Raw genomic sequence first — 23,302 nt, forward strand, 5'->3', positions numbered from 1 at the left:
CTGGGAAGAAATTAGTGCTCTCGTCTTTTAAGTGATGGGAGAACGAAGATGGGATGAGCAATAGATGCTGAGAGATCAGTGCTACCCACTGTGGCGTCATGTTTAATAACTGTAAAACTTAAATATTGCTAACCTTGCACGTTTACAAAGTCGCAAAATGATTCTACAAAAATCTTATATTTCCCTTGTCACTTAATATCTCATACTACAGAAATGTAATTTAAAGTTTTACAACCATCAAGTTGTTTTATAATCTTTCACTTTAAGAAAATATATATATTCTATTATTTATTATATTATTTTGTCATTTTTATTATAAAAATATTATGCTGCATTTTTCCACGCATTACCCTCCGACGAGGTAGGCTGTTCAGCTTTTATGCTTCTGCTGTGACAATCTGAATTTCCGTTCCGCCCCCTATGACGCTCCGGCAGGCATTGCAACAGAAATAATGACGTTGCGCGTGTGCGAGGCAGGAAGTCATGCTGTCTACGCAACTGATAAAAACCAGCACTTTAACCTTGAATGAAAAACATGCATAAGACGGCGATCTGAAAAGCATGTCAGCTGTCAGCCTAGCGGTGAAAGAGCGGCGAGCGTCGCATCTTAAACGGGGGAGCGGGCTGAACGTGCAGTCGTCGCATTACGCGGTGACAAACTCTTCGGATCAATCTGAGCAGGTATGCTGTCTGAACGTGCTGATCTGCTAATATAAGCATTGATTTGTTACATTATGATATCATTTTAAGATCATGAACCAGAGTGTTTCACTAGGCGCAAGCAGTACGTGGTGCTTGGCTGAATTACGGAGGAGTGCTGGAACATCTGGGATCGCATATGTGGGCGCCAGGCGCTTTATAAACGAGCTAAAGGGGCATTTTTAAAGAGGGTGTACTGAGCTGGGGAGGCACCAGTGATCGAGGTAGCCAACTGCTCTGGCCCCCCTCTGATTGATTCTTGCAACTCAGATTTTTCGCGTTTTCAATATTTCTCTATAGATCGGCCTATTTCTTGTCGGATACTTACCTTCGATGTAATCAGTTAATTACACATCAATGAACTAAAACGGTGTCATATATTTATAATTAATTTCGAAAGACCACTGGAATTATACACATGGATAACTTTCTTTGCAAGTGTGACTTAAAGCAGAATCACAAATAAACCGCTGTTCTTCTATGTGTTTATTTGAATACAGGAACACAGGCTGTGCCCTGCTGTTGCATTTATATACTGTGTATTCACCAGTGTTTCAATTAGCAAATTAGTACCGTAGAGGTTGCAGCTCAAGAGATCGCTATTCATAAATTTATCCATTTATACAACATATTAATTAGGCGTTTCTTCCCACTGTTCAACCCAAAGGAAAGGAATAATTCAAAATAAGGTCTTGCCTTTATCCAGCCTGTTTCTCCTAGACATAACTGAGCTCAGTTCAATGTAAATATGAGATATTGACAATTTTCTTGTACTTAAATTCTGCTCCTGAAAAATAACCTTCCTGGCGTCTCGGCCTGATCCCTTTTTAAGATCTTAAAATACTTTTTCTCTTCACTGCACTGATTTTTATTTGTCTCCGATAATCAGCTCTTGAGAAAATAGTGTAAGATCTAAAAGACAACTTGACTGATTAGCTTTTTAATGATCCTGCACAATATCAAGTATGTATCTTAGTAATCAAATTCAAGTCTCAACTCTGTGTTAAAAAAACTCCTGCTTTTATTGTTATTTTGCTAACATCATATCTCACAGGATAATTTCTTTTAGATTGATAAATTCTTTTGTTCCTTATTTCTCTTTGGGGTCGGGGGATTAGGAGAGACGGGTCCGAATTCAGTAATCTCAAAAGAAGCAGGTGATTTTATTTCTGATGATACAGAAAAGACTGTTCTGAGCTGCAAAACTTTCCCTGGTAATCTAGGTTCAGTACTTCCCCACTAGGTACGTGAGCAGGACCTTACTTGGGACTTTACCGTTCAGTTTAAGAGTCTGGTTATTTAACAGTTACAATGTGACTGTGTCACTTTCCTGCAATGTTAAGGATTAAAGCCAGATTTCCAGGATCAAAGTCAGCATTTGAACTCTTTTGCCAAAATACACTGTAGTGTGTTTAAATTGGTTTGGTAGACACTTTAAAGCAAATTGGGGGTCAGAGAGCATCAAGTGCCTAAAGAAAGCCTTGTGTAACATTTGACAGTGAAAAATTAATTCTGCAGTATGTGTATGTGTGAGCCTGTGCGTGCATGTATGCGTGTGTGTCTGTGCGTGCATGTGAGCGTGTCTATACCCTCAGGGACTGGCAGTACACTCTATGCACAGGCTCCAGTGTACAAAATGAGCCCTTATGAATGCAGCGTGAAACAAAACAAAATGTTCCGACCCAGGCAGACGTGAGATGGAGCCGGGAGACGCGTCAGCTCACACCGCTGGATGACTGCGAGCGGCTCGGGACGCTGTTCGGACAGGTGAACAAGTGCCTGCGGGGGGTGGGCTTCTGCCAGCTGTACTTCGGGGACAAGATCGTGGAGCCCGTGGTGGTGGTCCTCTTCTGGGTGATGCTGTGGTTCCTCGGCATCCAGGCTCTGGGCCTGGTTGGAGCTCTGTGCATCGTCATCATCTACATCCAGAAGTGATGCCTCGTTGGTTGGTGGGCAGTGCTCCTTCCATCAGCCGCAGGTTCTTCACACTACCTGGCCTTCAGCAGACCAGTGGACACATCAAAAGTGCCTTGCATGGAGTTTTATACGACACATTTATGCACGGCGTTTGGTAGCAGTGATTTTTGTTTTCTTTTTGTAGTCATTCAAAGCTTTTAAAAATGTATTTTTTTGAACATATGTATTTTCGTAATATTGAAAAATTACAGAAATGACTGATGGTGAAACCACAGTGTAGGAAGTACTCTGCTGGGTAAATGAAACCTTAGACACTTCAGCACTTCTTGTCAGTATTAGAGACCTGATTGAATGACTCTTACACAGTCTGCTAAGAACTATGACTTCACTGTTTTTCAGCATGCAACAGATCTTCAACCCAGATACAATTTACATGTCTGCAAGTTTAGACTCGGGTTAACCTGGGCACTTTACTGTGGTAATCCTTACCAGGCGTTGTTTACTATATGCATCACACTTTAATTTCTCTTTAATCTTTAAATGCCATAGAGTTGACTTGTTGTGGGCTCTTTGTGATTCTTCTTGAGAACTTTGGTGCAACACTGGCATGAAAGTGAAACCTATTTAGTGGTTTCATAGCTGAAGGGAAGGCTTAACTGAAAACGCACTTCTGCTGCCTCAATGGATGAATCTTCATATGTCCCAGATCTAGGTGAGCTAATGGGCCAGTGTGCTTGCTTGTACGGATTTGTTTTACATCACTGTGATTTTATTTCAGAAGTGTCACAGCCCATGGTTATGAATGCAAGGACGTTTTGACTCATCTGAGTTGTACCTTTTGGCTGTAAGTTTTACGATATCTACTCATCTCCTCTTTGGAGATGTTCAAACTCACGCTTGCCTTTTTAACATCATATCTCACTTTTGCAGCCTTCTGTGTCTGTAAATGCGCATGGTGCCTCAAAAAGATTGTGGAATTTAAGTTTCTTACTCAGGACCCTGTACTGGAAAAGTGACTAGAAGGTAGTTGAATGTTTAGTCCTCTGAGGGGAACATGGTGGCTTAACACTGTAGCCTCATACCTCCAGGGTAAAATGTCTCCACCTCCTTGTATGGAGTTTGCATGTTATCCCTGTGTCTGCATGAGTTTCCTCCAGTTTCTTTCCACAATCCAAAAGCATGCACTTTGATGAATTGGTGTCTGTAAATTGGTGTGTGTGCGTGTGTGTGTGTGTGTGCGTGTGTGTGTGTGTGTGCGTGCGCCTGGAGATGGATTTGCATGCAGTCCAGACTCAGGCTCGGTGGATAATTAGCTCTTTTTAATTCGAGTTATAATTTTTTTTACTTTAATGTTCCATTTTGGCTAAAGATTCTATTAGAATTGTTCTTAAGCAGATTCGGAACATGAAAAATGGTGATAAATTGAATGGACTACAAACTGAAATCTAATTTTAATAAATAAATCATATAATATATGCTTTTTGTTGTGGGGCGTAACACTAGAAAACACCAACAGCACATTTCATTATGCACTTTTTTTGTCTGACTACCTACTAGGGATCCAGATTTTACCAGGGAATGTGTTTGACTAGGGCTGGGAAACATGCCCTAAAAATGATACCAGTTTTTTTCAGAGATTTTTACAATATCAGCATTTACCACAATATTCTAAAATTCATACCTAGAAGACAGTAAAATATGACAGGTGTTTTTTCTGATTATGATGACGAAATTGTTTTACTGATAGTTATAGAGCATATGACAGGTAAATTACACCAACAGACTCATATCGCGATAGAATTTGTGTAGAGATATTGCATTATGACCGTCAATTATGCAAGAAAACAATTATTTAGGATATATGAAGATATTGGGCACCAGATATTGTCTTCTTTCATACTTTTAATTTACTCTAAGCACATTCTTAGCTGGAATGGACTGACCTAAAGTAAACGGATTGTTTTCATATTTGCTGAGGAAGTATGTGATGCATAACAGCGGCCTCCTAATCATCCCCTATATCTAATTAGTGAATTCTCACCTGCCCCTTCACCACCTTGGCTAACATATGGTGAGCATACTGGTACAGAATGATTGCCATTGAATTATCCAGTTACACGGTGGTGATGGAAGTGGCTCCCCATTGGATCTGTAAAGCGCTATATAAATGTAATGTTTATTCATTCAATGTGAATAGCTTCAGCTACAGCATAGTTAAACTTGAGGCTGGGTCCAGCAGTTTTAAATGCCTCACATATAACTGAAGTTTAGCTAATTAAGAATTTTATGAACCATTTCAATATAATTACACAAATGGAGTCATTTCACATTGGCATACAATAGGGCTCTTCAAATCTCACCGTCAATTACAAATCCAGGCCTTGTTTTCAGTTCTCCCAGGTAGTTAGTTTAATAATTATTGATTCTGATTGGTCAGAGGTTTCACACCTGGCTCACAGGTAAAGGAAGGCAGGAAAACTCCTCACAGAAAACTAGAATCATCAATAAAGCCGAAGAACTAGCAGACGGAGAAGCCAGGCTTGGTTGACTGATGCCATGTGACTTCTGACAGGGTAGAGAAAAGTAATTCATTTATTTATTTTTCTGGAAAAAATGTGAATAAAAGATTCAAATGAAAAATAGTCATCTAAGTTCATATTTATTCACATTTTAAAACAATGAAGTACGCATTTAGAATATTCTTGTGGTTGGACTCATTAAAAATATTAAAATATGGTATTTTATATATCAAAGTGGCATTTTAAAAAATTCTCAAGGTCTTGTCACAGGGGAATATGAGGTCAATATAAGGCAAAACCTAGCTGAAAATTAATGAGATTAAGTCATTAAGATGCATCTTAAAGGATCATTTTTCATTTTATTTGCAGTAAAATTCAACGCAGAGCTTCACAACATTATTAAATAAAAACAATATCCATCAATTGCACAAGAGCAAACGTTTCCAAAGTGTTCAAGTACATGTATCTTGACCTGCATAGCGTTGTACACAAAAGGCAAAACTCTGGCTCAAATGCAGTTCACTCTCCGACACCCTTATCCCAAGCAAGCAGATGTAAGCCCTTATTACTTAACCTCTGATTTGCAGGAGGAACAACATCACTAAATGTGCAGATCACTTCTTGACTAAAGTAAAAACAACTTTGCCGAAACAAGTGATGGTGATGACCTTTCTGGGTTTTCAGAACTTGTCAACAGGTCCACTTCCTTAAACAGGAAAGAGCCCCTGCTGAGTATTGTCTGACATGCAGTGTTCGGCACAATATCAGCATCTGTAGTCAAACGTGAAATTCATAATGATCCCATAGAACCTGGCAGCCTGCGGTCATCTCCTTGCTTGACCAGGCAACGGCAGTTTTTAAGGCATTTGAGTTGATCAAATGATATCATAAGCTGTCCTTTGCAAGTCAGAGGTCAATTGTGGGCAGATCAACAAACACTATGCATGTTCTGCTTTTGGATAGAAGATACTTAAGCATACAGAAGATACATATTATCTTACCCTGCTTCACAGTACCTCATAATACAGGCTTATGCACAGGTTCATAAATAATACTAGAACATGCTATGCACATTTAACAAATATAGCGGGACTAATACCCTTGGCCTGTGCTTTGATTGGCACTCCATGGCCACGCCTACTTTTACACACCAATGAACAACCAGGATTTTACCAAAACATTGGCCTTGAGTTAAGGGTGTTTCGTGACATTCTGTCATAAATATAAGTATATAAAGACTTAAGACATTAGAATTATACATCCATTCAATTCAGAACTACAAATAAAATCCTAATTTCAAATCGCCAATTTAAGCCAGAGTTTGCTCTCCATAAAAACTAACCAAAAAGTCTTATGAACCAAAAGTTGTGCTAAAGCTCACCTCACGTCTTAAGGACTTTACACCCTTATCAGTCTCCCCTGTCCGTACATATACCAAGTACCACTTTGGAATGACATAAATGCATAATATGACTTAATGGACAGCAACTTTGGATTGTAGCCATAGACAAAACACATACAAACTGAACACTGGACTATTTTTTTTAATCCAGTGTCCTAAAGTAAACATATCAAGGCTCAGTTGCTTATAAAACACACTAGCACATTCAACTCAAAAAGGTACATTTTTGAGGAAATTTTGTCAAACTGAGTATTGTTCATTTTAGTGCACACAAGAATATTTACAAACATCAGCCAGTCCGACAGGACTGTGCCTGACCTTCAGCAGTACCAGTTCGGCCAGAGGGTAAGGACTCCTAGTGCATGCTCAATATATGGAGTCCCGACGACACCCATCGGGAGTCACAGCAAGATCTCAGCTGATTCATTCTGGCTCCGCCCCCAGAGACATGCAGTTCAGCTGAACTGACAATTCCAAGCTTTCCTTTGCCATCTATGGTTGTACCTTGCTGTTGCCTTGGATAAGTTTAGGGTGTCGATCACCTTAATCTAATTAGCAGTTACTGAAAATGGAAAGTGATAAGTGACCATGTGACATTGCCTTCTTGGAATGTAGACAAAGGACTTTCTAAGCCTTTGTTTTTGTTTAGTTTTTTTTAAAGATCACTTGTGCTGATGTTGCTACAAAGCAGAGCAAAAAGAATCCGTTTCAGCTTATTGCTGGTGATCAAGACTGATATCAAGCAGCAGCTGAAGCTCTTTACTATAAGCATACTTCAAGGTTTCAATGCAAGCCACTCATACTATGTACAGATGAGGACATTTCTCATATACCATGGCTCAGAAATAAAAACACAAGGTTACTTCCTTATATTTCACGACTGAAAGCCAACAAAATGAGCAGGCAACCACAAGAAACCAAAGGTCCAATCAACTTGCCCTCCCTCTTCACTGAATAAGAATAAATTAAATAAATAATAAAAATAGATCAAACTTTTGTTAACTGTACTTCAAAACAGACCCCTGCAGCACACGACAAAATAGATATTTGCAGATGTTTCCAGTGACGGCGATGGCAAATAAGAGGAGAGAATTGCAGGAGATTAAAAAATGTGTGCACATCCCTGAATTCAAATGAAAAGTAGAAAATTGCTAGTGTACAAAAGTGTTGATGCTTCTCTTACCACCCTCTCTGAGTTCATGGAGGAAAGCTGGAAGAGGGATGGTACAGGGTTGAGAATTTAGTTGTGGCTCCAGCTTTGAATAAAATGAAACTGTGTCCCAATTATAGGTGCACAGCTGACTTGTCCATCGCTTCTTGTATGTTCACAGTAATGGGCCCCTCAGGGTCTCCTTGTGTGGATTTTAAGGTGAATACAGTCTGGCAACTCCAACTGAGCTACAAATTGCACTTGACTCAAAAACACCTGCATGGGAAACATGGGTCATATGAAAACCGTAACAGCAGATTCTGTTCGCCGTCCGCTGGCAAAAAATAGGCTGAATTAAATAAAATACTGAAAGGACGGCCAGTGAGAATAAGAACAAACAATGAACAAACATCATTCCTAATGAGTGATGAAAATGCAAACTCTGAACAATAAAATCCATTTGATGTTGTGGGCTGGTGTTTCATGTTGTAACATCTAGCAGGGCTACCTATTAAATCACCCAAAAACATCTCCAAACTGGGTACAATCACATCACCAAACGGCTACTGTCAGCAGATGTGTCAATGAACCTGAACTGCAGATTTATGAATCAATTCCAGACTTTTTCCCCATCCTGTCCAAGCCAAGACTATCTGTCCTGACTGTCTGAAACTGAGGTATTGTCGGGGTTCCCTGGGGGGGTCTCCAGCAGCATAGTGGAGAAGCCATTACTTTCCGAGTCGCCCGTGTCCTCAGCATGTGTCCGCACGAAGTCATTCTCCCACTCCAGCGTGTTGGAGTCCTCCGAGGCAGAAGCCGGGCCGCTGGCTGCCTTGCCCCTCCCTGGCAGCAGTGCCGCCCGCAGGATGTCCTCCTCAGTGCGGGAGCGCTCGCACACCGCCAGCCCTCGCGTCATTCCTGCACCATCGATGCAGGAAATGCGACATTAGCCTCTGCCCCCCATATAATCAGCATTCCACATTGGCTGCATGCAATCCAATGCTCCTTTTAAATTATAAGAGCAATTTCTTAATTAATTGAACTGGACAGAATGTATCAGTTATAACTAAAGGAGGTGTCTAAACCCCTAGAAAGTTACGTGTTTACAGACTTTTGCCAATCAGTGCTCTCAGTTTAATCAAATAGTTGCGAAATATGTGAAGTAATTTTCCGCCTAAGTATAGTACTCGAGTAGTTCTACATAGAATGTGTAGAATAATGTATGCAACATATAAATATTTACTATTCACTGATGTTAAAAATAATAGCTAATGGAATCTGAAAGGGTGCCTAGGCCTGGAAAATGTGCACTTACCACAAATGAAGCTAAGCACTTCTGTCTAGCCACTGATGTAAACGCACAAATTATCCGGGAAAGAAATAAACTGACTGCCAAGACCAACCAATGAAAGATTTGCTTACAAGAGTCTGCTAGTTACCCGGCTGATTCTCATTGGTTCTGCGATATGACACTGGAAAAATGTGGCCTCTCACCAAAACTAAGACCTAACTCAGTGAATGTGTCTTCATTTCTGGAATATTTAGATAAAGGGATCCATGACACTTTGAAGAGTGAGATTTTATCAATCAGATTTTGTCTCTCAGTCGCAATGTTCCCCTGACCACAATTTCCAAACTAAAATAGAAGGCCATTTGGGCCAAAGTCTAGTCCCTCACCCTCCTCATCTTCCCACTCCAGGTCCAAAGAGGTGCCGTCATCGTTGGTGGAGCGTGTCCTAGTAGTGAAGTCATAGCTGCTCTCTGTGTTGGGTGTGACAGCGTTCGTCTCAGAGGAAACCCCTGGCATCACAGATGGCAAGGAAAGAGGGGTGTTACCATAGAAACACAAGCTCCAATTACCCCATTACGCTGAATGCTGGTTCTCCAGACCCACATCAAACAACCAAGCCTTGAAAGTATTCAGCATGGTTTACCGTAACTGCTACACACAGACACCTGCCAAAATATCCAGCGGAAAAAACAAAAACAAAGCCCCCCCTGCAGAGATATGTCACTTCAGTACCTTAGTTACGTTTAAAAATTTTCTTTAGCGGTTGTAGTACAATTTTTCATCCTTTGTTGATGAAAAGGGTACATCTATTAGCCAAAATCAAGAAGTCATATGCGATTAATTCTTTACCATATAGTGATATAATTTTCACAGGTTCTGAGTCTTTGTGATCCACAAAAACTGACATATTTATTAATCTGATGGTACCTTTTTGAAATCAGATAATTGCTATTAATTTACTATATTCTTAATAAGAGATTTCAGTTCCTATCGAGTTTGCTGTTGATTCTGTTAATAGATCACTCTAGCATACTGATCCAGATGAGTTTTCGGCTTAAGTATAAGATACACAATTATTTTTTTTGTGATTCATGCCTGTCTTTTTTCTATTCACAAAGTGTTTTCTGTTTAGTATTAAGCAAACTGTGTCCCCAAACTAGCAAGACAATATCAATGAGTAATATGATTTTGGATTGTACTTGTTTTCTCTATCACACTTTGTGCAGTATTGACACATCATGTGCATCTGCTTATGGTCACAGCAGAAACAGACCCTGTTATCTGGAAGTTCAGACTTTCAGAGACATGTAATTTGCCACCTGTGATGTAATCTTAGTGGTGCAGAACTTGAAGTATGACCAAGAAGAGTCAACTTAAAGTCTCAGAGAAGACCGAGCTGTTGTGTCAAGTAGCTCTGCTATGCAAGGTTGGGGTGGGCAATATAGCAATATCATGATATTTCAAGGAAATTTGTGATAATGGTATTTATGACAATATAGAAAATAATTCTGAACAATGTTTAATCAGTGATTGCAGCTTGCAGGTAGCAGCAATTATTATTCATTATCTATCCATAATATGTCTGCTTAATGCTTTAGTGTAACAATAACTTAACCGTATAACTCTTCAAGAACGTGCACAATATAGTCATCTAATAAAACTGACCTTAAATTTTAAAGACAAATGTAAACAAACGGCAGAAATCCAAACAGACTTTCCGTCAAAATGTAAACACTCACTGCTTATGAAAATAAAATAAAAATGTAGTCAAAACTTAAATAATTGCCTTGCATGTTTTTTTGGATTACCATCAAATGAAGTAGACTATTAGTGCTGGAACTGTTGCAATGCTTCTAATTTCTTGTGTAAACATAAAATGGATACACCCTGAAGTAAGGTAAGTGAGAATGTCAGGGCTGCAGCTGTAGAAGTAAACACTTTGAGAGTTAACTAGCCATCCAGGTGGCAGACACATCACAGCCAGAGCTTTGGATTCTTTGTCAAGAACACCACACACTCACACATGGGCAATTTAGTAACTCCAATTAACCTCAGCATGTCTTTGAAACTGAAGTACCTGGAGGAAACCCCACAATGACATGGGGAGAACATGCAAACGCCGCACACACACACACACACACACACACACACACACACACACGGCCCAGGTGGAGACTTGAACCTGGGTCCCCTAGGTGTGAATCAACAGTGCTAACCACTGCACCACCATGCCACCCCCCCCCACCTTTAATATCACTTTCCTTCAATATCACTACGTAATTATGTAACTCAAATTATTACAAAACAGAAAAAGTGGTTCGTACACTGTACGAAGTTTCGATAGCGTACTACAGCGGCATTAGCACTGTGCACGAGCGAGGGAATGCACAGGTACTATTCTAGAGGGTGGACTACCAAAAAAGGCAAAACTACCTTAAATTTCATTTATTCGTGGTTATTAAATTACCATTAGTATACCATGCTTTTTAATATCACTTGTCCTTACAGCTGCTAGATATGCTCATCATTAAAGCCATAAAGTCGTCTGCTTGCTACCTTAGAATCTCCACCGAATAAGTATTTCAGAAAATGTTTAGGCTAGAATCTGGGCTTATTCTACACTGCTTGATGGTGCCAGCGTGTGTGTGTGTGTGTGTGTGTGTGTTGTGCTTGTTGAGAGCAGTGCTGGTATAGGAAGCTAAAGCTGAAAAGAAAACGGAAACTAATTTTTAAATAATCGTTAAATGAAATAAAAATGAAAACTATATATACCTAAAAAACCTGTCAGACTTTAAACTGCTGAAAGTACTGCCACACCACCATAGTCTTTTTGCCTGGTTTATCCACAGTATCTCATCTTTTAAAAGATGTCGCAGCTGCTTGGCCGTGGAACTGGGGAAATGATTCACTTCCATAATGCACATCTTAAAACAGTCAGCATCTTGTCTAAAGCCCAGTGAATGATTAAATGTGCATGTCAGTATAGCGTAACTATTCTACATGATTGTATGGTACGTGCGCAATAATCACCAGGTCTTCAGATAATGGGTACAAACATTTGTCCAGACGGCGGCTATTCGGTATATATGAACATTTACACCCACAATTTGGTAAGCAGATTAGTAGTATGACTAAAATGAATGAGAGGCCTATAAAGGTTGGGTAACATAGATGAATGCGTCATTCAGAAATTTCATGTGCTTTGATTACTTGGGTGTTAGAACTTTGGAGTGACACTATTTTTTTTTTCCAAAATCAGTGACGTACACAATGAACGTTGATGAGATAGGTGTCACCACACCTGTAATAGTTTGCATACTGCCAATGGTCCATCAGTCAGGAATGTCATTGTCTCTGCCCCCCACGCCCTTCACTTTGGAAAGGAAGAGTAAATTTTAAAAAGAAACAATTGTAACCTTTTTACAGTTTATAACATGCAACGGATTAAACGCTGATGAATAAAAAGTGCAATCACATTATACTGGAATAATACAAGCCTATTAGCATATTCCAGCATGCTTGCTTGCCACATATATACCCGTTTGTATTTTGGGTTGTAAATACTTGGGCTGTGTCTTCCGTTGATGTAAGTGTGTATACCTGTGTGTGCCCCGAACTGTGCCAGTTACTCGGATGTTTCTGTGGTCTCTGTAAGTAGTTATCATGTCTGTACTTTAGAGCCCAGCGTCAGACGTGGTGTTTATCCATTATATATGATGGGAGTGTGTGGTCCCTTTGCGGGAAACAATAAAACTGCTGCTTCTTTCAGAAACAGTCTTTTTTTAGTTTGGTTGTTGCCGCCGCCATGCTCCGCTTTGCTAAACGCCACAAGGGAATATTCCACAAAATATACTCGTATTTTACTGCTGAACTGGGGCACATTTCACAAAAGCTTCCATTAGCAACTCCGATTCACTTGCATGGTTCTAAATGTGTAAGCCGCTAACATACAGTTGTAGCCAAAAGTTTTAAGAATGACACAAGTATTATAAGTTTGATGCTTCAGTTTTTGTCAGATGTTTCTGTGATATACTGAAGTATAATTACAAGCATTTCATAAGTGCCAAAGGCTTTTACTGACAAATTACGTTTATGTAAATAGTAAATATTTGCAGTGTTGGCCCTTTTTCAAGACCTCTGCAATTCGCCTTGACATGCTGTCAATCAACTTCTGGGCCAAATCCTGACTGATGGCAGGCTTTTCTTGCATAATCAATGCTTGGAGGTTTTCAGAATTTATGGGTTGTTGTTTGCCCACCTTCCTCTTGAGGATTGACCACAAGTTCAAGTTGAGGTCTGGGGAGTTTCCTGGCCATGGACGCAAAATGTCGATGTTTTGTTCCCCATTCACTTAGTTATCACTTCTGCCTTATGGCACGGAGCTCCATCATGTTGGAAAAGGCTTTGTTTGTTACCAAACTGCTCTTGGATGGTTGGGAGAAGTTGCTCTCAGATGATGTTTTGGTACCATTCTCTATTCATGGCTGTGTTCTTAGGCAAAATTGTGAGTGACCCCACTCCCTTGGCTGAGAAGTGACCCCACACATTAATGGTCTCAGGATGCTTTACTGTTGGCACGACACAGGACTGATGGTAGCGCTCACTTTTCTCCTCTGGACAATCTTTCTTCCGGATGCCCCAAACAATCGGAAAGCGGATTCATCAGAGAAAATGACTTTACCCCAGTCCTCAGCAGCGCAATCCCTGTACCTTTTGCAGAATATCAGTCTGTCCCTGATGTTTTTCTTGTAGAGAAGTGGCTTCTTTGCTGCTCATCTTGACACCAGGCCATCCTCCAAAATCTTTGCCTCACTGTGCATGCAGATGCACTCACACCTGAATGCTGCCATTCCTGAGCGAGCTCTGCACTGATGGTTCCCCGATCCCGCAGCTTTCAACTTTAGGAGATGGTGATGGCGCTTGCTCGACTTTTTTGGCCGCCCTGAAGCCTCTTTCACAACAATTGAACCTCTCCATGAATTTCTTGGTGAGCCAATAAATGGTTGATTTAGGTGAAATCTTACTAGCAGCAATATCCTTGCCTGTGAAGCCCTTTTTGTGCAAAGCAATGATGACTGCATGTGTTTCCTTGTCAGTAACCATGGTTAACAGAGGTGGAACAATGATTTCAAGCACCACCCTCCTTTTAAAGCATCCAGTCTGCTATTCTAATTCAATCAGCATGACAGAGTGATCTTCAGCCTTGACCTCCTCAAACACTCTCACCTGTGTTAACGAGAGATTCACTGAAATTATGTCAGCAGGTGGGGCAGCATGCTGGTGCAGTGGTTAGCACTGTCGCCTCACACCTCTGTGTCCCGGGTTCGAGTCTCTGCCTGGGTCACATGCGTGTGGAGTTTGCATGTTCTCCCCATGTCGTCGTGGGGTTTCCTCCGGGTACTCCAGTTTCCCCCCATAGTCCAAAAACATGCTGAGGCTAATTGGAGTTGCTAAATTGCCCATAGGTGTGCATGTGTTAGTGAACGGTGTGTGAGTGTGCCCTGCGATGGGCTGGCCCCCCATCCTGGGTTGTTCCCTGCCTCGTGCCCATTGCTTCCGGGATAGGCTCCAGACCCCCCGCGACCCAGTAGGATAAGCGGTTTGGAAAATGGATGGATGGATGGGATGTCAGCAGGTCCTTTTGTGGCAGGGCTGAAATGCAGTGGAAATGAGTTTCTTGGGATTAAGTTCATTTTCATAGCAAAGAGGGACTTTGCAATTAATTGCAATTAATCTGATCACTCTTCTTTACATTCTGAAGTAAATGCAAATTATCATCATAAAAACTAAGGTAGCAGACTTTGTGAAAAATAACATTTGTGTCATTCTCAAAACTTTTGGCCACAGCCGTAATTAGCAACTATACTTTTGGTAAATATACCCCCGTAACATCATTTATGTATATTATACAAGTGTTCTTACTGCAGAAGTTAATGTTCCAAGTAAAATCTTATTTCTAGCAAATACAATGTATACTATTTTAAGGTAATTTACGATATGTATTTTGACAAACTTAAGTTAAATAAAACAATTACTTTGTAGTTTACTAGGAAAAAAATCTCATGAAGGTAGTTAAAAACGCTAAAAGAACAACCTAGTTACCATTAGTTTGTACGTATTTATAAAGATTTATATAAAGGATGTATAAAGTTTTTACAGGAACAATCAAAATTAGACAAGTGACAGTTGTAATTTACAAAGTTAATGCTTATCCAAATTTGCAGTTAAGGAATGAAACGATGTATTTTTACCACATTTCCTCAGTGTAAACTCTCTCACGTCACAAAATAAAAGGTTGTAGCTCCTCAATTAGTGTAAACAAAACCCAGACATGTGATCATTTATGGGAGTTTTCAAGCGTTTTCTTGACCCAGTAGCAACCACGGGATTATCGTATCATCATCATATGAACAGCGCTATTTGCAAATGCGCAGGCAAGCAGCGGTACTTGGAGACTCAGACACGAGAAGTACACAACTGAAGGTTTCTGGGATGTTTTTTAGATGTTTCTATGACAAAAACTCATGGAGGTTTTTTAATCGGTTTATGTTTCATTTCTGTTAGGTTCAGCGAGCGGGGGACCGCCGACTCCAAAGGCTTAAATAAGAGCTATAAATGACAATACTGATATACCTGACTGACATGACAATTGCTCTGCACAAAAATCAAACACTGTACTTCATTTTAACTTTTTGTTTTTGTCGATGGATTCTCATAGACCACCGCCATGGTTTCATTTTCAGAATAACAGGGTTTCTGTGGATTTCAGTGAGGTTCACAATGTAAATGAGAGTCCATGTTCCAAGTTTTGCTTTTTGCAAATCAAAAGAACGTAAAGGCTGCACCTTCTTTTTCGGGTTAAGTGGGGAGGGCGTGTCTCGCCAATGACGAAACGCCCATAACTTTTTAAGCACTTTTCTGCCTTACATACTTCATAGGAGGATATACCCCTTAGTCTGTAACAGAGAGGCTGATATTTGAAAATAATTCTGAAACAGTATACCACACAGCTGACATCTTCCTATGGTTTAAGTTGTCCACAGCCCCCCCTCCCCCAAATGCTATGGTATCCCTTACTCCACCCCAACCCCACAGTAGTACTCACTGCTGCTCCGAAACTGCTCCAATGGAGCCTTCGTGTTCCTCTGGCACGTCTCCCCATCACTTATACCAGCCGTCCTGAGGAATCAAAAGAGCAAGAAGGGAAATAAAATATCCTCCATAGTCAAAAACTTATAATTAGAAAATATTACAGTGAATGAAAACATATATGTACACAAGGGAAACATTGATTGGGAGTGACTCTCTCACAGAGAGCATAGCTGGGAACATGCTACATTAGGGCTTCTTACTCAACTAAGAATATAACTGTCTGTTTATAAATACTTTGTGTGGAGGACATTCAAGAATTATTTCAGAGCTATTTCAACTGGATAACTAAGACCTTTGGCTTATTTTAGCACACTCTTCAGTTTCAAGCAATTTGTAGCTCCTGTCTGTACTTTTCCAGTTCAGTTCAGCAGGTTCCTAAGACCTCAAACTTTGAATACAAGGCGATATGATACAATAACATCTCTTCCTTTTTGCTCATTGACCTAAATATTTTGATTGGCTGTGACAGCATAGTCCGGCCCACCCACGGGCTACTCACGTTTTCTGATGCTCTCCATGGCGTTCAGTGTCAGCTTTGTCTCTCACCAACTGGTAATAAAGATAATAGAATCTTAGCAAACATTTTGATCATTCATCAAAATTTTTGTCAAGGATCTTCTGCTGCCTTTTGCCATCACAAAGTCACAAGTTATGAATGCGGAGATTCCAATTTGGCGCTTACCTGCAGATTAATTTATTGAAAAACGTTTATTGTTCATTTGCGATTTGTGTATAATATGAACCTATTAACGATTTAGCATGTTCCTGGATTAATATACTATGCATGTAGATTATGTAATTAAAACACTGCGTGTCTTAGACGCGAGTAGAAAACTCATTTGGATTAGGATGGTTGAGTGACCTAGAACTTAAAAGACTGAGGATATGAAAGGAAACAATGAGGAAAACAGAAATCAGAATGGATTAAGGATGATGGAATTATTCTGCAGCAGGCCGATGTACCCAATGGCACGTAATGAAGGAACTGTCAGTTACTCTGCAAGCTCAATCAGCAAATGGATTAAGTTAGATGCCCACACTTCTGAAACACTAACCACAACGCTCATTCCTTTACAGGAATTATGAGAAAGTCTCTCAGCAGCATGCTGGGAATACTGTGTTATTATACCAAGAAACAAGGAACTGTACCAGCAGAGAACCCCGCTGGACCAACTCTATTCAGGGGATGTATCCTGCCTTACAAGGAATATCTGAACAAGGGAGGAAGTCTAGAGGAAAGAGTGGGGATTCAGGCCCGGGACACAGATTGCAGGATAGAACAGCCAAGCAGGGAAGCGTTACACTGTGAGCATAGTTTAAAAGTAGCAGATAGTGTCACATGACAGGGGAGTACGTCAGGTGGTTTGCTGAGGGACAGAGCCGAAAAGCAGGGCCACACAGCCTTTCAGGAGAGGGGCTGAATAACACAGCCTGCTGGGGTAGGGGCACAGCCTGCCCGGAGCCCCCTCACCTGAGCACACTTGCGCTTTTGGGCCACCCTGGCAGCCTGGCGCTGGGCTGCATACTCAGCCTCCTCTTCTACCTTTAACTGCTCCTCCCGAGCCGCTAACTGGGCAGAGGCGATAACAGGAGATGTGTTAGGCATCTAAAACCGGCTCTGGTGGGGCGGTGGGGGCAAAATATGAAAAACTGAGAACTGAAGGACAACATTTTAAATTAAATCAAAATTAAAGTTAAATGACAAAACAGATTAAAGATGGATTTATCCAACATAAATGAAATAACTCTGAAAGTACTCTGTGCCATTTTGTGAAATGAATGAAAGTACAACAATGAAATCTGCATTTAACCAATATGAGAGGTAACAGTGGCCGGTTATTATTTAGTGCCCAAAGAGCAATGTCTGGGGGCGGTACCTTACTCACGGCACCTCAGTGGTACCTTGGTGATCGGGGATTCAAACCAACAACCTTTCAATCACAAGTATACTTCCTAACCATTAGGCCTCCACTGCCTCAAATCACAACATACATAACTCTTCATTAAAGTTTCATGATAAGTTCTTTTTGAAATTTAGAGTAAACTGTATGTGAATTTCTTGTTGAGCGAAATGTTGAGCGAAAGTCTGAATGCTGTTGCGAGGATCTGAATACTCTGTATGTTTGTCTATGAACATATATGTTCATATGTTTGCAAATGACAGCTGAAGCACACACCTCGGCTTGGAGCTTTCCGTCAATCAGCAGCTGCTTGTCAGTGATAGCAGCATAGCGGTTCTCTCTCAGGTAGGTGATCTCATCCTCATTGATTGGCCTGTGGCCCGAGAACATCAAAAACAAATCACCTGTAAAGCATCTTCAACAAGTGACCCGGACCCATCAGCACCTGCCTGTACATTTTCGTTATTTAACCGAGCTAGTGGGTGACTCAAAGCCTTCAAGCCACTTCCAGCAAAGAACAGAAACTGTCAGAAAATGGACTTAACTCAATGAACGGTGAAGTGGATAATATGTTACTCTAATCTTGGACACGGACCCTCATAAAACCAACATATTAAAAAATAATAAAAACTAAGCTCAACACATAGGAGCTGAAATAGGGATTAGACAGTCTAGACAGTCATAAAAATGCACTACTAACTAGAAAAACTATTTAGCAAGTTTTACTTTTGTTAATTTCCTTTAAAGAATCATTCAAATATAATTTAAAGAACTTCTATTGGAAGTGTATAACATTTTTCCTCCACAACAACAATGCTTTCTGGCTAATTTACATGGGGAAACAAAATAACGGAAACGCCCTTTGCACTTATATATGGCTCAGCTTTTGCTTTCAGAGCAGGTTCAGTTGTCACAGAGGTGCTGAACTGTATATAGTTGTGTAAGTGCCATTGATGATTATCATACTGAAATGCCAGAATATCATAGGGCAACGGTGTTTGTACCATTGAGTGCCCCTGGTTTTGCAAAATAGCCTCACATTCCTTGGCCATTTTACGGCCATGCTAAGTAGTCGATGGACCTAATGACTCCCACAAGAGACAAACAGCCACTCTGCTTCATTGTGATCTGAGATAATCCTCTGGCTTTCTTCATACATAAACCCATCCAGACCCTGCAAAATCGTAAAAGGATGAAAGATGACTCATCATTTATTATTCCCTCTTGCTCAGGGGCTCAGGTTTACAGTAGGCTTTGTGCTTTTGTGGTACTGGCCGTGGATGAAGTGGTTTTTAAATGCAAACCCCGCCCAGGCAGGTGAAGTTCACACCTTTGTTGGTGAGACTGGCTCACAGAGATGTGGATTCAGTTCTGTGATAATTTTCCAGGTCGTACTTTTGTTCTGTCCCGATAAGTGTCAGTGTCTCCCAGCCAGTCAGCTATAACACATGACCCCTGTTCCTGTTTTTGCAGGTTTTATGACCAATAAACCAGCAATTCCTGCACCATCTGTCTCCTGTGTAACTGTTACTTGCCTCATGCTATTTGAAATACAAACATTTAGGAGGTGCCGATTGTCAGAAGTCATTAACAGGCACATATTGCGAATTGCCATGCAACCTAATATGACTCATTTTCATAGCTGCATCTGTAATTGCGATTAAGTGACTTCGAGTCTTTTTTGTTGGGTTCTCTTGCATTGTCCAGCCTCCCTGAAATATCATACAGGTCATGCTTAAATATGAACACAGCATGATTCTTAGTTTTTACTGTTTTGATTATTGATTTTAATATTCTTCAGGAGGTTTCAATAATATACCAGAACCATATTACAACCAAGAATCACATATTTTAAACTAGACTTGAGCTACTTTCACTAGTACGCATCACTAAAATGATAATAAAAATGTTCAACCATGAAAACATTATTTTCCTACAAAATGTACAATTTTTTTTTAAAATAAGCAACGGTTCTATCAATTTCTGCACTCGTCATTCTAAATGGACCCTGCTGACACAGTGGAGCTCGGATTTAGCTCTTCAAATAAAACCACCCAGACCCGTCAACCACAATACACACCTCTGGGCACCTCTTGGACTTTCTGCCTGAACAAGGAGAAAACACAAAATAGAAATAATTCAGAGAAGACTGAACAACATATTTCTGGCAGACTGTTCGAACGCCATAAGAATTGCACCCACTCACCTCATCACTCTCCACAAGATTTTCAAACTAGAGAGAGAGGGACAAAAAACAGCTACATACAACACATCTGCCAAAAATGATTCACTGAAAGTATAAATGTTAGAAGCATTAATATAATATGTAGGAAACCCATTAACAAAGTATTTCAAATAATACATACATACCACAGAACTTGTATTCATTAAATACAAAAACAAATACTAAATTAAAACCTCCATTCAGGGATTCTAAGAGAACCTCAGTATTTAAGGGTGATACCTCTATAGTGTAATGTTCCCCAGTGGTGCTACTTCTGAAGTACTTCGACCTGTGTGATCAGGAAGAGGAAAAGCACTTTACAGCCAACTGGTCCATTTACATTTTCCTAGTGGAGGTCAAATAATACTTTTAATTGACTGGAAACATATGTGGTCATCTCTTCTTTCATTCTTGTACTACCATCATTCATAATATATGCATTGACTTGCCTGAAAATGAAGCGTAGTGTAAGTAATAGGAGAATTCAGTGTACTGGTCCGAAGTATTTGACTGGAATATTAAGGCACAGGGCGTCATTGGCCTGGGTTGGGATGGGATTTCAAGGGCGTAACTGAAACCCCAGCATCTGGCCTTTTAAAAGGAACTGTCAATACGACCCAGAAGGAGACGTCATTAGATGATGCCACAGTGCCAATCAAGTGGCACAATCTCTTTATGTATAAAAAATATTTATATAGCAAAGAACGTGGTTCATAATAGGAGCGCAATTCCGTGTCATTATTTATTCACCATCTACATAGGAAATCGAATAGCTTGGAAAAACGGAGTAAACGGATGTTATATATATACACACACACACAATGCAATGCATATATTACAGCGACGTTTCCCGTGTTAATTAAGTATTGCATAATACGCTGCAACATACTGCAGTGTTATGAATGACAATTTATTTAAAAAGTCAGTTTGTTTCCTCGGATAAAATCGACTATTTAATCAAATAGTTTGGCGAAATGTTGTTCACACGGTAGAGTCTTTTTTTATCTGATATATCCAACACAGGTCTAACTCAGTGTAGCACTGTAATAGTATCCTCCGTATACTTATCCCAACCCCCCACACTGGTAAAACCGTACTAGTTTACTTACCCTCCTCCTCGATGGATTCTACTGGCCTCTCTTCTAAAAATGCCACAGCATTCAGTCCAGCAGTTTCCCATGGCATCGTGTTAAAAACTGCCGATGGGTAGTAAGGCAGCTCACTCGCAGGTTGTCATCAGAAGCCAAGGTGGGAGCTGCGCTGCCACCACATCAGTCAACCACTCAGATCCATAAACCTGTCACTTCTTAGATGCAGCCATGAAAGCGACACGTAACAAATGCACCTGTAATTTCACATGTACAAAGACAGGGTCGTGATCAGAGACTCACTCACACTTATTACTGACCACCATGTTTCTTTCTTGAAGCGGTAACTCATTGTTCCACTGTTCCGGCTACACCCACGTGACGATTCATAAGCTATGGGGTGCAAAATGGCTCAAAATACTTGCCGGTAAATCCTTCGCTATTTTTTCCAACGTGCTTGTTAAAATTCAATAGCCCTAACTTGACAATCTTTTTAATTCGTCGTATGCATGCAAAATTGTGTTTCTTAAAAATATACCATTTTGTGTATTTACCGAGGAATTCGTCTGGATAAGTATGGGGAAATTATATATGAGCCTGTTGCTTGGGCTTAGATGGGTAGCTCAGACCTGTACTCGTGCCTGGAAGGATTTCTGTGATCATATCACGCTGTACCCTGGACACTGATTGACTCTGTCTTCTGCTCAAAGAATATACACACGTGTCTGTGTCTTTCATGAAAGCAAGTTGGAGTATGTAAAAACTCCCAACAAATAAAGCACCTCTGTTCTATATCCAGAAGCTTCTGTCACTAGCCCTCCAACTAAACAAAGGACGCTGACCGATGTTCCGATGGAAACTTATAAAAGTGAACAGTAGAGGGCAGCCAAGCACCAGTTTATCCGGCATAGGCACATTTTATGAAACCTACCTAATATTCTCGTGACTAGAAGAGCATTTCCCAAAACAGTTCATATATATTGCACAACGTTGTGGTTTAGCTACAAAAACCTGCAACTTACCCAAAATAAGAAAAATGATAAGTCAGTGACAGTGAGGAAGTGGGAATGGACTATCGTTCAGAATTGTGGAGCTCAATAGCATACTTACACTGACATATGGACAATATATCTAAGCATTTTGACTCTCGTGGTTAAAACGATGCTGATTGAACTTTTCACCTTGGTAGCACTGACTCATTCATTGGCGGAATTATTTGCTTCTGGGACATGAGTTAATTGTATTGGCCAAGTTACAGGCTATACAAAGTACTTGATTCTGCCATTGCGTTATTGAGGACAGGTTGGTTGCCTTCTTCTGCCTCTTCCCCTGTTCTGCCATTGTGCCCACACCATACCACCACACATCCCCCTTTCTCTTCTCCGTCCTCTTCCACCAGCAGGCAGTCGCCCCTGGTCAATGATTGCTGCGCAGTTTCCTGCACGTTCACCAGGTATAGCTCTGTTGTACTCCTGCTGCATAAATGCATTTCACAGATAACAGTTTATGAATTGCACTTTCGGAGCAAATTCAGTGCCCAGCATCACTGGCAGATTAAGATACTCCCCTTTGTAACTGAAGCTCATTATTCAACTAATCCTCGTACTACAAGCAAGTAACAACTTTATCAAACATTACACGCGTACATCATTGTAGTTTATGGAATATATTTTTAAATCAGTTTGAAAGCTGTTTTGCATGTGGTGCCTTACAAGATACATAATCACATGCATATATAGTTTTGGGTATGAAATTATTACAATAGGAATCTACATAATGTATTTTGACCAAACAAATGATAACAATTGTACAAAACTATTTGCATATACGTACAAAAATATTTGGAAATTTGTGTGAAGCAATGAGAAATCATGTTCTGTTGGCCATAAGTGACACAATGGGGTAGGGATGATGCTTGTCATTTTGCAGATGTTAATTGTCATTTGAGAAATACTCCAA

General features: G+C 40.3%; 3 protein-coding genes across 4 annotated transcripts in view; 2 read left to right on the forward strand and 1 right to left on the reverse strand.

The window, feature by feature from the left end:
- Window positions 1-4,091, forward strand: part of LOC125723191 (uncharacterized protein FAM241A-like) — a 229,966-nt gene extending 225,875 nt beyond the window's left edge. Inside the window, exon 3 of the mRNA XM_048999615.1 lies at window positions 2,678-4,091. The gene's annotated coding sequence lies outside the window, so the exon portion shown is untranslated. The remainder of the gene's footprint in view (window positions 1-2,677) is intronic.
- Window positions 444-3,171, forward strand: LOC125723190 (uncharacterized protein FAM241A-like). Its single transcript, XM_048999612.1, has 2 exons — window positions 444-681; window positions 2,386-3,171. Exons 1-2 carry the CDS (start codon window positions 562-564, stop codon window positions 2,632-2,634), a joined length of 369 nt encoding a protein of 122 aa, XP_048855569.1. The 5' UTR covers window positions 444-561; the 3' UTR covers window positions 2,635-3,171.
- Window positions 4,092-5,306: 1,215 nt separating the features above from the next.
- Window positions 5,307-21,715, reverse strand: LOC125723181 (AP-1 complex-associated regulatory protein-like). 2 transcript variants are annotated; one of them, XM_048999594.1, is made up of 10 exons: window positions 21,365-21,715; window positions 20,496-20,544; window positions 20,238-20,264; window positions 20,112-20,137; window positions 18,308-18,404; window positions 17,602-17,700; window positions 16,630-16,679; window positions 16,084-16,157; window positions 9,365-9,487; window positions 5,307-8,605 (listed from the first exon to the last, which is right to left on the reverse strand). In XM_048999594.1, the coding sequence occupies exons 1-10, from the start codon at window positions 21,433-21,435 to the stop codon at window positions 8,337-8,339; spliced, it is 885 nt and encodes a 294-aa protein (XP_048855551.1). In that variant the 5' UTR covers window positions 21,436-21,715; the 3' UTR covers window positions 5,307-8,336. The 2 variants fall into 2 exon arrangements, with proteins under 2 accessions (XP_048855551.1, XP_048855553.1); XM_048999596.1 differs by having other exon boundaries at window positions 18,308-20,137; window positions 20,238-20,321; window positions 21,365-21,382.
- Window positions 21,716-23,302: the final 1,587 nt, after the last annotated feature.

The sequence above is a fragment of the Brienomyrus brachyistius genome, unplaced genomic scaffold (genome assembly GCF_023856365.1).
Source record: "Brienomyrus brachyistius isolate T26 unplaced genomic scaffold, BBRACH_0.4 scaffold46, whole genome shotgun sequence".
NCBI classification, from domain to species: Eukaryota; Metazoa; Chordata; class Actinopteri; order Osteoglossiformes; family Mormyridae; genus Brienomyrus; species Brienomyrus brachyistius.